Genomic DNA, 17,898 nt, shown 5'->3' with positions numbered 1-17,898 from the left:
TTTCGCTTTCCTTTTTTTAATGTTTATTTTCGATTTCATTAATTCGTGTTCTTCTGTTTCCTACTTTTTTTTTTTTTAGAAACTTTATTTTCCATTTTCTATTTAAGAGTCCGTGGAAGAGCAGCTTAAGACCACTTGGCGGTAGTTCCTACCCCATTCAGTGGCCTGAGCAGTGGTAGCTGCAGACCAGTCTTCAGTGGCAGGCTGAGCACTTCAGTCTTCATTAGGGAACTGCTGAACAGGCACACAGGGCACCTGCGTGACTTCAGACCAGTCTGTGACCTCAGGTTGAGTAGCAGTAAATTCGGGAGCTGGAGCAGTCCATTCTCCCTGAAATTCCTCCTTCGTCATGGCCTTTTTAGCAACGGCCTGCTCTTCCTCTTCAATCTCTTCAGGATCTCTGTAGAAACAGAGGCCAAGCATGACTTCCCATGGGTACTCACAGGAGATGGTGCCACATATGTGCAGAACTTCCTGGGCCAACATCCGCTACATCAGACCCCTGAGCAAGCTCTCTTGTTGTTGCACAGGATGGCAATGTCTATATAGTGCAGAGGAGAGTCTGTGTTACACAGAGCAATGGTAGGCAGGTTAACATAAGATGCCTCTGTAAGAGGCGGGTAGTCAGCCATAAGATGAGTAACCACCAGAACTCTTGGCTCCTGGATGACTGCCTGGATCTGGTTAGTGAAGGTTGCAGGAGTGAAGTGGGAAGCAATGAGAGTGGCTCTAGTGGCGGCAGCAAACTTCATCACAACTTGCTGGTCAGTATTTGTAGAGGATGTGACACTGACATCAGCCAGGTTTTCAACAGCAACAATGGCACGAGCTGCCAGCAGAAGATTCTCCCAGGTTCTCTTCAGATTTATGATATAGATGCCATCATTTTTCCTTTTGTAGATGTACTCTTCCATTTGGAAGTCAAGGTTGGTGCTGCCTAAGTGGGAATCCCTCCTCCTTCACTTGCAAGACATCAAGGGCTCTGGACATTGTGAAAGTTTCCCTTTAAGTTATAATGGGAACTCAGAACAATGCTGTATGGACCCCTCTATGGGTAGTACGAAAAGGCTCTACTTTCTTTCTTTAGATTTACTTCCTATTCTTTTCTAACTTCTTGTGAGGGATACTTAGATTGCTGAATTTTAGCCTTTTCTTTACAAATACATGCATTGAATACTATAAATTTCTCTTTAATTAGGGCTCTAGCTGTACCCCACAATTTTCGCTATTATCCAGATAAGAATATATTTTAAGTTCCATTGTGCTTGCTTCTTTTATCCATGGGTGAATTTAAATTGTCTTTCTTAATTTCCAAACATTTGGGAATTTTTTTTTTAGTGTGTGTGTCTTAGTGATTTCTAGCTAATTTCATCGTTGTCTAAAAACATACGCTAAGTCTGTGCTGTCCAATATGGCAGCCACTAAACAGATGTGGCTACTTAAATTAATTATAATTAAATAAAATGTATTCATTAGTCGCACTAGCCACATTTTAAGCACTCAGTAGACACATATGGCTAGTGACTCCTGTAATGGCTACGGTGACTACTGTATTGAACAATACAGATAAAACACAGAAAGTTCTACCGTGACAGCACTATTCTAAATGATTTCAATCTGATGAAATTTGTTGAGGCTTACTTTATAAACTAGCACATGGTCAATTTTGGTAAATGTTCTCTGTGCACTTAAAAAGAATGAGTTTTCTGCCATCGTTGATTGCACTGTTATCTCTATGTCAATTAGATCATTTTGTTAATCCTGTTGTCCACATATACCATATTCTTAGACATTTTTTCTTTTTTCACTCTCAGCTCTCCAAGGTTGGCGTTCTCTTTTACTTCTTCTACCCTGCTTCTCTTTTACTGAGAGAGCTGTGCAGAAGTTTCCCACTAAGATTGTATATTTATCTCCTTCTCATTTTAGTTTGGTCAATTTTAGTATATAATACTTTGAAGCAAAATTATTAGATGTATTCATTTGTATAATGTTTATATTTTCTTGGTAAATTGACTCTTTTATCAATAGAAATATCCCATTTTTATCTCTAGTAAGACTTTTGCTTTAAAGTCTACTTCTTGTCTGATATTGGTACAACTATTAACAGTTTTCTTTTGGTTAGTATTTGAATGAGTATCTTTTTCCATATTTTTACTTTAAATTTCCTGGGTCCTTGTAGTTATAGTGTGTTTTGAGTAAGTACCATATGATTAATTTTTAAAAATTCTAGTCAAGAATCTTTGTCTCATATTACATGTAATATAATTATTGATATATTCTGGTTTACATTTACCATATTCCTATTTGTTATCTATTTATCTTGCCTGTTTTATGTTCTTTTTCTGTTTTAGATTAATCAATAATTCTTATTACTCCATTTTACCTTCTGTTTAAGTTAATTTTGGAACACAGTATGTGGTAGGGGTCCAACTTCACTCTTTTCCCGTACAGCTATTCAGTTGTCCCAGCACCAATTGTTGAAAAGACTTTTCTTCCCCCATTGATTTGTCTTGGCATCCTTGTTGAAAATCAATTGACCAAAAGTGTAATTTGAAATTGCGAAGTATGAGCTCTCCAACTTTACTCTTTTTTTCCAAAATTGTTTTGGCTCTTCTGATCCCTTACATTTCCATATGAATTTTAGGATTATCTTGTCAGTTTCTGAAAAAAATGTCAGCTGGGATTTTATTGGAATTGCATTGAATCTGTAGATCAATTTTGGGAGTATTGCAATCTTAACAATATTACATCTTCCAATCCATATGTCTTTCTATTAATTTATGTCTAATTTCTTTCAACTATGTTGTAGAGTTTTCAGAATATAGGTTTTGAACTTTTTTTGTTAAATTTATTCCCAAGAATTTTCTTCTTTTTGATGCTACAGCAAAAGGAATTGTTTTCTTACTTCATTTTCAGATAGTTCATTGCTTTGAGTAGAAATATGATTGATATTTGTATATTTATCCACGTATATTATTTGACATTTCTCTATAAGGAAGATTTGTCTCTTCTCTCATATTTACTTATGTCACTATGGACTCATGTATATTTATTTGCCTTAGGAGCTCTTTCAGGTTGGCTCCTATGTTCCTTTGATATGCCCCCATTGTTTTGTTTTTGGGCTCTTGCTTCCTTCCCGGTACTACAAGATGCTCCAGGCTCACCTTGTATTTTCCTTGCCCTAGTCCTAGAATTGGCCATTTCTCAAAGGAACCCTGGTTCCTTTATTTGTAGAATGGTATTTACAAACCATGATCTGGGTATGATCGTTTATGCTGGATTGTCATTGCTCCTGGGTCTTCTCAGAAAACAGAGGTGGGTAATATATGTATGTATACTAACCCATGTACACACGTTCTATAATTGTTTCTGTGTCTATCCTTTTGTGTGTGTGTGTGTGTAGGAGTTCATATTGATGTCTATGACTCTAAGGATTCTAGTAACTTTTGATTGAATGTTGGATACTGTCAATGAAAAGTTAGTCTCTGCATAGGTTGTCATCCTCCAGAGAGGATTCACTCTTTTTTCTCTTCTAACTGGCAGCTTGTTTAGAAGCAGATGATTTAATTCACTAAAAGGCTGATCTGACTTGAGATTGCATTCCAGACTTTTTTTAGACTTAGTCCACACAAGTTTCATTCTAACTTCTAGAGTATAGCCTTTTAATGTTTACACTGAGATTGTGGGGTGTTTATAAGAGCACCTCCTACTTGGCATGTTCTGTACTCCAATATTTTTAATGCTTTTTGTTGAGGAAGATTGGCCCTGAGCTAACATATCTTTCCAATCTTTTTTTTCTCCCCAAAGCCCCAGTGCATAGTTGTATATCCTAGTCGTATGTCCTTCCAGTTCTTCTATGTGGAGTGCCACCTCAGCATGGCTGGACAAGTGGCGCTAGGTCCCCATCCAGGATCAGAACCAGCGAACCCTGGTCTGCCAAAGCAGCGAATGAACTTAACCATTAGAGCACCGGGCGGGCCCCTGTAGTCTGATTTTTATTCACTATCACAGTGAGTCTGCTGAGAGTTCCACTTAACCTTCCAGTGTCCTTTGTCTAGATTTCTTGGCCTTTTGCCTTGCCAGTTTAAGAATCAGCAATTGCCGGGGAGAATCAACTGGCATAAAACGTCAGGCCCAATTCTCTGTATTTCCCTTCCCTTTTTACTTTGTATACTTCATTATTGTTTGAATTTTTCAGTAAGTAGTGTTATTTTTGTAACTCACTTCTAAGACCTAGTGAGCAAATGCATTTAGAAGACTGGGGGAGAGTGAGGAATGAAGGATGGCAAGGTGTTTAGTAGTGCAGTTCACCGGGAGAGGGAATTCAGGAAGAAGATATCATGAGTGTGTGTGTTAAGTTCATGAATTTGAGTTTACTTGTAGGACACTAGTTAAAAACGTGTAGTAAGCAGTTGGTTCTTAAAATGTATTCTTAGGAGAGATGGCTAAACTTTGGGTATAAATGTGATCATTCCATTTTTCTTCCTCACTTTTTACATTCCCTGACGAATAGTCAGTAACTGATGGTATACTTTTCTCTCCACTAACCTCTCAACCTATCATCATGGTAATGTCTTTCAGCTCCTCTACTTCTGGACCTCATGATTTCATTTCCAGATTTCCAAAATAGTTTTCCTTTCTGCTGTCTCATTCTCCCTTTTAATCTTAGACTCTTCTTAAAGCAGGAAGATGATCATGCCATTCCCTGGCTCAAGGACCTTAGTGGTTTTCCATTACCTTGAGATCAAAATGCAGAAATGCGATATCTACTCCAATAATACCTAATACTTTTGTTTTACAGATAACTAAACCCCAGAAAGTTGAAGTGCCTGCTTGTTTAACATCACACTCCTTAACAGTCTTTTCTCCTACTTTATTTTTATTTCCACCTTATTCTTGTTCTTTTAAGTACATGTGTCAGTCATTATTTTCATAACATTTGAGCTTGACGGCAGGAACCTTTTTAAATTTTTTCTTCAGCAGCACTCAGTACAGTGCCTGACACTGAATATTTATTGAATAAATTAATAACTAAGCACCATAATCCACATCATTTCTTATACTTCCTTGCTTCTGTGTCTTTGTTGACTATTCCCTCCCTGCCTTCATGCCTCTACTCCTGTCCTTCAAAACTCAAATCTCAGGAGCTCCACAAAGCTTTACCTTTTTTTTTTTTTTTCAATCAGAATTGAATCCTACCTCCTCTGATCTCTTATACGCATCTGGTCTACCTTTATGATTACATTGAGCCATGTGTTTTCTGGACACATCAGTGTTCACCACGTTTTGTTGGAACTGTATATTCTGTGTGTATACTGGAAAACCTAAAGAAAAATGCCTTGTACGTTGTATTTAACAGTGTTGGCTAAATTGAAATATTATTTGGATAATTGTGAGGTATAGTCAAAGTAAATGATAGTAGCATAATTTTAGCAAATGGTTAATACCAGAAAGACAATTTGAATTTATTTTTTAAAAATGGTTTCCATTTTTCAGTTGAAAACTTTGCACGTATGTAGCCTATTATCAATATGTATGTCAGAAATCAACAAAACAAAATCTAATGAGTGTTGCCACTTGAAAAAAAGATAATAGGTCCTTTTATTTTAAGACAGATTATACTATACAAATTAGTCATGTAGGTATTACTTCAGCTACCATTTTTGTTCAATCTATAGATGACAAGATAAACAGAGCAGCAGAGAAATCTTCACATTTTGACATATGGATTTGTTTTAAAAATTGTTTCGCATATTTAGAAACTGATTAAATAGCAGAATTGAAGAAGTGATTTCAAACCAGTAAAGATTATGGGCTCTACTATTGACAGCTAAATAGATTCATATTTGCTGTGAACATCACAGGAACTTGCAAACTCATGCTCACTAGGAAAACTAAAACTAGGCCAAAAAAAAAAATCCTGAGAAAATGGGGCACTGGTGTTATATAGTGAGTAAGTTTAATACCAGAATAGCATAGCATGTTCACACACAGGGAATTTAATGATAACTAGTATTAGCATAAGGTAGGACTCTCCAGCTGTCAGGAGACAAGTGTGATATCAGAGTGAATGCCAATTAAGATATGAAAGGGATTTAAGTTTTGCCTACATTCCCTAAAATAGTTTCTCTGATATGCAATAGGTAACTTGGGCTCACTAAAGGCTTGAGATTCTAACACTAATGAATCTCCTGCACACCCACCACACTGGTTTTTACAATATCTGGTAAGGCTCTGCATTAATGTTATACATTTCTTACAATGACAAAACTCTCCTCTTGTGGATTGTTTGAATAAAAGACTAGAACTTTTCTTAACATTATAGCAGATAGGAATTTCTTTCCATTGTTGCTGACATTCTGTAAAATTTTTATTCACATTGAAGGTTTTCTCACAACTCACAGGATTCCTCCTCAGAATTTTCCCGAAGTTTAGTAATGTTTGAGCTCTGAGTTAAACTTTCATTATAAAAAACGAATTAATGTGTTTTCTCTCCAGTGTGGGTTTTTGTTTTTAATGTAGCACAAGAGTTGAGCCTTGATTAAAACCTTTTTCATAATCATCAATAGCATTCATAAGATTTTTTTCTGGTATAGCATCTCTGGTACTGAGTAAAGTTGGTGGACACACTAAAGGTTTTCCCACATTCATCTCTTTTACACTGTCTTCCCCAGAACCGACTTTCTCATGACTAATAAGATCAGAGAGTTGGCTAAAACTTCTGCGGCCCTGAACACACCTGTGGGGCTCCTCCCCACTGTGGATTCTCCGGTGTTCAATAATATCAGGGCATGTGTTGAAGGCTTTCCCACCTGCATCACATTTATATGGATTTTCACCAGTGTGGACTCTTTGATGGTTAACGAGATCAGAGCGCCGACTAAAGTTTTTGCCACATAGATCACATGGATATGGTTTCTCTCCAGTGTGGATCCTCTGATGTAAGATGAGAGCTGAGCACTGACTGAAAGCCTTCCCACACTCACTACACTTATATGGTTTTTCCCCAGTGTGGATTCTCTGGTGTTTGACAAGGTCTGAGTTCTGGCTGAAACTTTTGCCGCACTGTGTGCATGCATAGGGTTTTTCTCCAGTGTGAATTCTCTGATGAAGAATAAGGTCAGAACTCTGACTGAAGGCTTTCTCACAACTATCACAGTGATAGGGCTTTTCCCCAGAGTGTACTCTCTGATGTTTAGTGAGGTCCGAGCTTTGACTAAAACTTTTTTTGCACTGATTACAGGCATATGGTTTCTCTCCAGTGTGTATTCTTTGGTGTTTAACAAGATCTGAACGCCGACTAAAGCTTTTAGTACAATCACTGCATGGATAGGGTTTCTCCCCAGTGTGGATTCTCTGATGTAGGATAAGGTTTGAGCTCTGACTAAAGGTTTTCCCACACTCATCACATTCATAGGGTTTCTCACCTGTATGAATTCTGTGATGTTTAACAAGATCTGATCTTCGACTAAACATTTTACTACACTGGTTACACGGGTAAGGCTTCTCTCCAGTGTGGATTCGTTGATGATTAATGAGATCTGAAAGTCTACTGAAGGTTTTGCTACACTGATTACATGGATAGGGTTTCTCTCCAGTGTGAATTCTCTGATGCAGAATAAGGACCGAGCTCTGATTAAAGGCTTTCCCACATTCATTACATTTATAGGGTTTCTCTCCAGTGTGGATCCTTCGATGTTTAATAAGGTCTGAGTTCTGACTGAAACTTTTGCTACACTGATTACATGGATATGGTTTCTCCCCAGTGTGGATTCTCTGATGTAGAATAAGATCTGAGCTCTGACTGAAGGCTTTTCCACACACGTCACATTTATATGGTTTCTCCCCAGTGTGGATCCTTTGATGTTTTATAACATCAGAACTCTGACTAAAATGTTTGTTACACTGGTTACATGTATAAGGCTTCTCTCCAGTATGGATTCTCTGATGTTTAACTAGGTCTGAGCGCTGGCTAAAACTTTTACTACAATGACTGCACTGATAGGGTTTTTCTCCTGTATGGATTCTCTGATGTATAATAAGATCTGAGCTCTGACTGAAGGCTTTCCCACATTCATGACATTTATAAGGTTTCTCACCAGTGTGGACCCGTTGATGTTTAATAAGGTCTGAACTACGACTGAAACTTTTAATACACCAATTACAAGGATAGGGTTTCTCCCCAGTATGAATTCTCTGATGCAAAACCAGGGCAGAGCTCACACTAAAGGCTTTTCCACACTTATCACATTCATAGGGTTTCTCCCAGTGGGTGCTTCGATGCCTAATAAGGCCTGTACTCCAAGAAAAGCTTTGGCCACATTCATCACAGTTATGTTGTCTTCTTTTAAAGAGGTTCTGATCCTTTCCACTTAATTTATCTCCAAATTCACAGAATTCTCTGCATTCAGAATGCTGGAGAACATTATCTCTGAGGTTGCTAGAGTCTTCAGTCAATGGTTCAATTTTTGCTGTCATTTCCTCCTCTGAAGCCACCTCTCCAGTCTTGGTCTTAGTCTCACCATCTGGAACAATAAACAAAATCCAAATGGAATGTATTCTTCATACTGTAAGAAAGTTTCAGGTGAAACAGAACAGTATTTACCTATAAAATGTCATCACATTATGGGAGTGCCCAGAAACACTGAAAACTATCCTCTGAGAAGGAAACCAGGAAGAATTAACAAGTAATGGGTCACGATAACCATTTATTGAAGTGGCTTACCAGATATGTTCTGTGTTTGTCACAGGAGATCTGGGAATACTGAAACCTAATCACAGTGGTTAGGGAAGTTTGACTAAATTAGAGCTAATACATAAACAATTTATTAACATACACAAGGTAAGCAGTGTGAACAAGTACTTGGTCGGGAGGGGAGAAGGAGGGAGTGGAGGAGGAGGCAGTGGCAGCTAGACTGTCACGGGGAAGGTACACCAATCAGGCTGGTCTAGAGGCTCCCAAGAGGGAAAAGAAAGAAGCACCATGCCCATGAATGGTCAGGACAGAATCCCAAATTTTCCAAAATAGGTCTATATAATCCTCTACCTCTTTTGTCCTGATTATTACCAAGGAAGTAGCCAAGAAAACATGATCTCTTTTTGGGAACAGCCATGTTCAGTGACCAAAGTTCCTTACTGAGATGTGTGAACCAGTAAAAGCTTAGGGAGGTAGGATCAGAAATCTTTTTGGAGTTGATTTTTGAGAAGGCCATTCCTATGCTCAACAATACCAGATGCCTGTGATGGTAGAGAGTGTGGGAGCTCCACTGAAATTCTTGACTATCAGCCAATTGTTAAGCGGTGTTTCTACAAAAGACACACCACTGTCAGACTGCACGTGGTCTAGAGAGCTGAAAACATAACACAGATTAATTTCAAAGGCAAAGTCCAAAATCCCAAGCATGCAAGTAGAGGCTTCTTCCCTTTGCCATAGGCAAAGGACACTGGAAGAAGTATCTGGGTAAACCTAAATGTGTACGGACCGATTTAAGCAATATGAATGTCTTATTGAGTTTACAATATATACAGTATTAAAATACATAGCAAAAATAGCACAAGAGGAGGGAAGTAAATAGAACTAAAATAGTACAAGGTCTTTGGACTGCCCTACAAATAGTAAATTAAGATAAACTGTAATAAATCAAATGTGTATGTTGTAATTCCTAAGGCAGCCTTTTTCAACCAAGCTTCCATAAGAGAATAAAACATGAAATTATTTGAACGACTATTTTCTTAATTCTCCTCAAAATGGTACATAGCTAGTACCACAAGAGACTATAGGAGAGACATTAATACATTACTTACAATGGATGCCTTAGAGCACTGGGTGTAATTCTCCCAAAGAATCACATTTGAGAAATGCTGCTATGAGGTAACCATTAAATAACAATAAAAGGATGTATAAACAATAAACTAATAGAGAAAAAAGGAAAAACAAAAAACCTGAAAATGTAAAATTAGGCACAAAAAGAGAGAAAGAAAAATGAAAAAGAAACAAAAGATAGGATAAATAAAAACAAATAGGATGATACATTTAAATCCAACCTCAACTAGGTTATATGTAAATTAACTATTCCAATAAAAAGCAAAGAAAAACCAACAACCAACATCATACTTAATGGTTAAACATTGAATGTTTTTCTCCTAGGAAAAAGGGAACAAAACAAGGATGCCTCTCTTACACTTCTATTCAACACTGTACAACTTTTATTCAATATACCTAGCCAACGCAATAAGATGTGAAAAATAACTGTGACATACAAACAAGAAAGAAAAAAGTCAAACTGTCTTTACTTACAGACTATACAATCATGTATATAGAAAATCCTAAACTTTCTTGAAAAAGTTACTGGAACCTGTAAATGAGTTTATTAGAGCAACACACAAAAACTAATTGTGTACTAGCAATGAACAATTAGAACCTAAAATTAAAAACACTTTTTTCAATTGCACCAAAATATGAAATACTTAGAAACAAATTCAACAAAATATGTTTAATATCTGTATAACAAAAACTATACAACATTGCTGAGACAAATTAAAAGAAAACCTAATAAACAGAAATACATATCATCATTTATGAATATTATTAAAATGGTGGAATTCTCCTGAAATTGATCTATAGATCAATGCAACCCCAATCAAAATCTCAGTAGGCTTATTTTTGGTAGAAATTGATTCTAAACTTTAAGTATAAAGGCACAAAAGAGTCTAAACAATTTTGAAAAAGAATTGGAACAAAATTGGAGAAGTTACGCTACCTGATTTCAACCTTTACTATAAAGCTACAGTAATCAAGGCAGTGTGGTGCTGGCATAAAGACAGACATATCCATTAATGGAACAGAACAGATGTGCATAAATAGATCCAAACATATATGTAAAACTTATTTTCAACAAAGTTGCTAAGATAATTCAGCGGTAAAAGGACAGTCTCTTTTCAACAAAAAGTGTTAGAATTGGATCTCATAAAGACAAAAATTAACCCTGACTCTTTCCTTATGCTGTAAGTAAAAATTAACTAGAAATTTAATATAAACCTAAATATAAAAGCTAAAACTATAAAACTTCCAGAAGAAAGCAAAGCATAGATGACCAAAATTAATGCACAGAACTGTGAGAAAATAAATTTATGTTGTTTAAGCTACTCAGTCTGTGAAATTTTGTTATGGCAGCCTGGCAGACAAATACAGCATGTTTTTGAACTTTACACCTTTATGAAATTATACCACATGTATTCTGTGACTTGTTTTTGCTCGACATTATGTTTGGAAGATTCACCCATATTCATGTGTGTAGCTGTAGACCATTTATGTTCACTACTATAGTGTGATATATACTACAATTTATTTATCTATTCTCCTTCAATGGACAATAACATTTTACTATTTCAAACAATGCTGATATGAATATGCTAGTACATCTATCTTGGTGCACATATCCAAGTGTTTCTCTAGGTTATATAAACTTAGGATCAGAACAGTTGGGTCTTCGACTAGATATTTCCAAAGTGGTTAAATCAATTCATACTTCCATCAGGGGTGTATAAGAGTTCATGGCTGTACATTCTAACCAACATTAAGTCTATTCTCTTTTTCAGCCATTGCAATCAGGTTTTTATCTCTATAACTCCATCAAAACTACACTTATTAAAGTCCCTAATAAACTCTATCTTGACAAATCTAATGGTCAATTCTTAATCTTATTCTTGATTTATTTGCTATAGTTGATTATTCTCTTCTTAAAACATTTGCTTTCTTCTTGCTATCTTACCTTTCTCCTATTCTCCATACAATCGTCAGAGTGATCATTACAGTTACTATCCTGTGTAAAGAGCACCAATGATTTCCCATTTCACTGGGAATAAATTCCAAGTACTCACTATGGCTTAGAAGGTTCCATGATCTGGTTCCCTTTTCTCTTTCTGCCCTCATTTCATTCCACCACCACTCCTATTACCTGCCTACCCCAGGCTCACTCTGTTCCTGCTACATCTTGGGAACTCTGGCATTTGCTATTCCCTCCGTCTGAACACTCTTTTCTCAGACAGTCACATGCTTGTTCTCTCACTTCACTTATATTTCTAACCAACTGTTACCACCTCAGAGAGGCACAATGCTTGGTGGGCCTGCATTTTTGAGGCAACAGAAATCACAGTTGAATGTGCTGAAACGACTAATTTGAATAACCTGTAAGGTTGCTACTATTGAGTGAGACTCAGAGTAAAAAAAGGCTCTGTAGTAGGTCCAGGTTGCAATGCAAGCTGTCCTGTCACACGACCTTATTAACCAGGATGACCAATGGCAATGGAAGTGTCTGGAGTAGTCAGAGATGCTGTATGGAGCCTCTTGCACGCCTCTATATGAGAACCACAGTGGGGTAAGGCCATACTCTCTTCTGCCAACAACTATTTTCTATGTGAAAAGCAGATCCTGGCTTGTTTTTGGACACTGAGAGACTTAATGCTTGATCACAGTGTACCAAATGACTATTACAAACTGACCATTGGTAATAGTTGTTATTTAATCCATCAAATCATTAAATTGGACATACAAACCAGCATTCCATTATAAAAGCAAGTCTGGAAGGGAAGTAAATTCCACGTGCGAGCAACTCAGATTCCCATAGTACCTGTTCCTACTGCTACACTACCTTTCCCTCTCAACCTACTTTCAGGACCTCATGGGAATTCCCTATTACCAGTTAACGGAGGAGGAAAAATACAGAACTGGTTTACAGATCGGCCTGCCCAGTGTGTGTGCACTAGCCAAAGTGAAGAGCTTTCACTTACACCCCTATTCAGGGGTGGCCTCAAACACACTGGTAAAGGCAAATCCTCCCATGGGCAGAATTTCAGGTATGGTTATCTACTTTTCACAGAAGGCAACACAGAAGATGCATGTCTATGCTGACTCATGAGTAGTGACTAATGGGTTATCTGATTAGTTAGGTTCCTGGAAAGAACAAGACTGGGAGACTAGAAATAAGGATTCTGGAGGAAAAGTATGAGGATGGACCTCCTAGAATAGGCAAAGAATAAATATATTTGTGTCCCATGTGAATCCTCACCAAAGGGCATCCACTGTGGAGAAGCCTCTCACTCAGATGGACATGACGATCCATGTTATAAGTGTCAATCAGCCTTTTTACCCATGCTTGCCCAATGGACTCATGTACAAAGTGGTCAGGGCAGCAGAGATGGAGACTATGCAAGGGCTTAACAATATAGACCTCTGCTGGTACACCTGTAACAACTGCTATGTGCCTAAGCAGCCAACCACTAAGGCCAACACTGAGCCCCTAATAAGGTACCATTCCCTGGAAAGGAAGCAGCCAGCCACGGGGGCAGGAGGCAGATTCATTATACTTGATTCCTTCTATAATGGAGGGCAGCAATTTGTCTTCAAAGGACTAAATACACAGTCCAGATGCAAATCTGCACTGACTTAAGAGAATGCTGTATTTATTACCATGGTATTTTATATAATTTTGCCTCCAAAGGAGTCATTTTACAGGGAAGGAAGTATAGCAGTGAGTTCACACACATAATTCATGGATCTACCCATGAATAGGATACCACATGTCCTATCATCCACAAGTAAATAGATTGAGATAATGGTTGAATAATTTGCTAGAGGCTCAGTACCAGCTAGGCAACAACACTCTGATAAGTTTGGGGTGCTATCATACAGGATGCAACATACGTCTTAAACCAGAGGACAGTAAACAGTGCTGTCTTCCCCATGACCAGAATACATGGATATAGGAGCCAAGGGTGGAAGAATAGTAATAATATCTCCTTGTACTATATACCTAATAATCCACTTATACTATTTTTGCTTCCTACCCCATAATTTTGGGCATTGTGGATTTGGGGTTCTGGTTCTCAAAGGAGAAATACTTCTACCATGAAACAAAGTCATGATTTTCTTTGAAGCTGAGACTGCCTCCTGGCCATCTTGGGTTCCTTATGCTGCTGAACCAACAGGCAGAGAAGGAGTCACTCTACTGGCCAGGGTGGCTGACACCAATTACCAATGAGGAATTGGTTGCTGCTACATAATAGGGGCAAGAAAGAATATGTCTGGAACTCAAAGGATTCAATGGGGGTGCCTCTGCATTCTCTCATGTCTAATTGGCCCAGTCAATGGTACACTGAAGTAACCTGAAAGAGAGAGGATCATAAAGGGCTCAGATCATCCAAGAAAGAAGGTTTGTGTTACTTAACTGGTAAAGAACTCTGTGCCACTGAGATTCTGGCAAAGGGTAAAGGCAATATGGAATGGGTGATGGAAGAAGACAGTTATGATTATCAACTTAGGCTTTGTGAACAGCAAAAACTGTAGCAGTTATTTTATGTTAATTATGTCTTTTCCCCCTTCTCCTCACTACCTCATACGAAGAGCATTGATGGCAGTGAAGTTTTAGGTTTCAGGTGGGAGTATTATTTAATTATATGTCAACCTGCAGTGAAACGGGAGCTTAAGAGACTCTGTTTTTCTGCTGTGTTGGGAACACAACAATCCAAACAAATGACAAAAGTGGATATTGTAGGGGTTGGCCAAGTGGCCAAGTGGTTAAGTTCATGCACTCCACTTCGGTGGCCCAGGGTTTTGTCAGTTTAGATCCTGGGCATGGACCTAGCACCGCTCATCAAGCCATGCTGAGGTGGTGTCCCACATGGCAGAACCAGAAGGACCTGTAACTAGAATATACAACTACGTACTAGGGGGTTTTGAGGAGAAGAAAAAGAAAAAGAAAAGTGGATATTATAGGTTAAAAGAGGTGGACTATAATAGATATTCTCCTTTCACCCCTCTAGATCTACTGTTCACCCTGCTCTGTGCCCCAGGAGGCCGAGATCAGTGTATGGACTACATCATTTGGGGTTCCATGCCCTCTGGCCTGCAACTAGATTTGGCCAAAAGTGGGAGGAGAGTTGTAGAGTGACCAACTGTCCTGATTTGCCCAAAACAGAGGGGCTTCTTGAAATGTGGGACCTTTGCCGGTGCTAAATCCCAGGCAAAGTGGGATGAGTTGATCACCCTACATCCTGGCTCCCTCCCTGCTGGGCCAGGAGTTGGACGTAATTGTGTTTCTTGTAACAAGGCCACAGCTCCTATTGGGCGACTCTGTACTACAACTACACTCTCCAGGATCTGGTAATCAATCTCTTCCCTTGTAACTTAAGGCCTAAAAGTAGTAACTGCTTCTCATTGTTGTTTGCCCCTAGGCTGTTCTCTCTCCCTCGATTTTTGTAATCCTGCCCATCCTCTTCATCAAACTTTGAATTATCCCATTCAAATGAGGAATCATTTTCCTGCTAGAATCCTGACTGATACACCCTGGTTTATGTTCTCCATAACCATTATCACTATCTGATATTATATTGTATATTTATTTCCTGTTTTCCCAACTGGAATGTAATCTCCTTGAGGGCAAAGGCTTGTCTGTTCAGTTCACTGCTATATCCCTGGCATTTAGGACAGTGCCTGGCACAGAGTAAGCCCTCAATAACTAATAATAATATTATATGGTTAATAATAACTAATAAGTTATGATCTTATTGACTAATAAACATTTATCAACGATAGGTATTTGCTGAATAGTTAATTAAATGATTTGAAGGATACACAATGTTAGCAGTGACTATTGGTGGAGTTGTAGGTTTTAAATTTAAATTTTCTGTTTTGTGCCTTTCTGCATTTTACAAATGCACTTTAGTATAATTATATTACTCTATAATAAAAAATGTTACTTTATACACACTTTAAGAGACACAAACACATGTGATATGTATATCAATTTATGTAAAACTGCACAGAGGAGGCCCCATTCTGCAGTGATTCTCAGGAAAGATGAGAACTAGATACCTCAGAATAGTTTCTTAAGGAAAAACAAATTCTAAATACAGGAGAGAGAAACTAAATAAAATAAACATGCTCCAAAACTAAAAAGAGGCAGAAGATCTAGAGTAAAAGGAAGGGAGAAATATAAGTTGAATTTCATAGGAAAAACAGCAGCAATGGGAAGATCAAAATCAAAAAGCAGCAAAATTTGATGTGGAATTGAGACCCTGCAGAACATCTGAACAAAGTCAGGATCAAAATTATCTTACTAACATAACAGTGGCTACCATTTATAATTTACTACCAGCCAGGTCTGTGCTCAGAGCTTTATAGGATCTCATTTAGTGATTGTGATGTTTGTTATAGTAGTAATGGACCCCAATGAATCCTATCTCCCAGTATCTATATCCTTGTGTAGTTCTCTCCCACAGTGACTCTGGAACTGGTCATGTGACTTGCTTTGGTCAGTGAGATATCAACAAACAGGTTATAAAAGTACTTACGGGGCGAGCCCCGGTGGCCTAGTGGTTGAGTTTGGCACAGTCCACTTCCATGGCCCAGGTTCAGTTGCTGGGCCTACACCACTCATCTGCCAGTGGCCATGCTGTGGCAGTGGCTCACATACAGAAAGAGGAAGACTGGCAGTGAATGTTAGCTCAGGGCGAATATTCCTCAGCAAAAAAAAAAAAATAATAAAAAGTTAAAAAAAATAAAAGTACTTATGCATCCCAGGGTTTGCCCTCTCTCTGATTTTGGAAACTAGAAGCCCTGTGAAAATGTCTGGGCTAGCCTGCTGGAGATACGTAACCCTAGCCATAGTCAGCACCAAAAGCCAGGCATATATGATTGATACAAACTTAGACCCTGGCCCTAACTAAGCCACTAGATGACTGCATGAGTGATCTCAGACAAGACCAGGAGGAAAAAACTGCCCAGCTGAACCCTGACTAAGTCGATGGCCTGCAGAACCATAAGAAAATAATATGGCTTAAAAATGTCTGACATTTTAGGTCACTAAGTTTTGGGGTCCTTTCTTAGGGAGTAATAGACACAATCCTCAAAATAACCTCCAAAGTATGAATTATTATATACTCATAAAGTGAGGACACAGAATCATAAAAAAAATGTAACTTACTTACTGAAGCTAGTAAATGATAAAGCTAGCATTTGAATCCAGGTTGTTAGACTCCAAAACTTTTAACTATTCCTCTACAGTATATGAAAAAGAGGATATGAAAAGATTTTAAGGGGGAAATACCAACACTGACAGATTGGTGATAAAGTGATTATAATGGGAAAAATGGATGACTTTGGGGACTTAAAAGAGAGGATGGATTCTATGAGAATTTGACTGCCAGAATTCACAATAAACTCAGGTGACTGTGTGGGGCCGGCCTGGTGGTGCAGTGGTTAAGTTTGGATGCTCCACTTGGGTGGCCTGGGGTTCATGGGTTCGGATCTTGGGCACGGACCTACACACCACTCATCAAGCTATGCTGTGCTGGCATCCCACATACAAAATAGAGGAAGACTGGCATAGATGTTAGCTCAGCGACAATCTTCCTCAGGAAAAAATAGGAAGATTGGCAATAGATGTCAGCTCAGGGCCAATCTTCCTCACACACACACAGAAAATAAATAAAATTATTTTTTTTAAAAAAGTCACCTGACTCTGCTTTGAGCGCGAAAGAGATGGAACTGCCTAAGAGAGTCAGGAGCAGGCAATGAAGAATACCGACAGCACCTGAAGACACTAACATAGCAAGGGTAACACTAAGAAAGATATAATACACTGCTTCTCACCCGACAGAAAGTGGTGTTCTTGAGATTCACAATTGAACTGGATCTCCATGGGCTGCAGCTGGACACTTGACACCTCAGGGCGCAACTGGAGAATTACCATTTCCTCAGTAAGCTTTTCTTGTCCAGGTAGGGGTCTGAGACCCGGTGGCAACTGGGCACCACTGCACTTGGAAGGGAATCATTGCAGAGACTGGAGATACAATTTCTGAGACTAGACCACCAGAAACATCCTCTAGATATAAAAGAAG

The 17,898-nt window shown here is 38.4% G+C and overlaps 1 protein-coding gene and 1 pseudogene across 7 annotated transcripts in view; both read right to left on the bottom strand.

The window, feature by feature from the left end:
* LOC103560787 (small ribosomal subunit protein uS2-like) lies at positions 1-1,119 on the bottom strand (annotated as a pseudogene).
* Positions 1,120-5,570: 4,451 nt separating this feature from the next.
* The window catches only part of ZNF397 (zinc finger protein 397), an 83,666-nt gene continuing 71,338 nt past the window's right edge, over positions 5,571-17,898 (bottom strand). For 2 of the 7 annotated variants that reach the window (XM_070629901.1, XM_070629900.1), the window contains exons 2-4: positions 17,651-17,882; positions 16,351-16,463; positions 5,571-8,525 (exon numbers count right to left, since the gene is read on the bottom strand). In XM_070629901.1, coding sequence (XP_070486002.1) covers positions 6,514-8,478 — 1,965 coding nt within the window. In that variant the 5' untranslated portion in view covers positions 8,479-8,525; positions 16,351-16,463; positions 17,651-17,882 and the 3' untranslated portion in view covers positions 5,571-6,513. The remainder of the gene's footprint in view (positions 8,526-16,350; positions 16,464-17,650; positions 17,883-17,898) is intronic. The other 5 variants (XM_008529450.2, XM_008529451.2, XM_008529452.2 and 2 more) reach the window with 3 other exon arrangements.

The sequence above is a fragment of the Equus przewalskii genome, chromosome 7, assembly GCF_037783145.1.
Source record: "Equus przewalskii isolate Varuska chromosome 7, EquPr2, whole genome shotgun sequence".
Lineage (NCBI taxonomy): Eukaryota > Metazoa > Chordata > Mammalia > Perissodactyla > Equidae > Equus > Equus przewalskii.
This window is presented reverse-complemented; position numbering and strand designations above follow the sequence as displayed.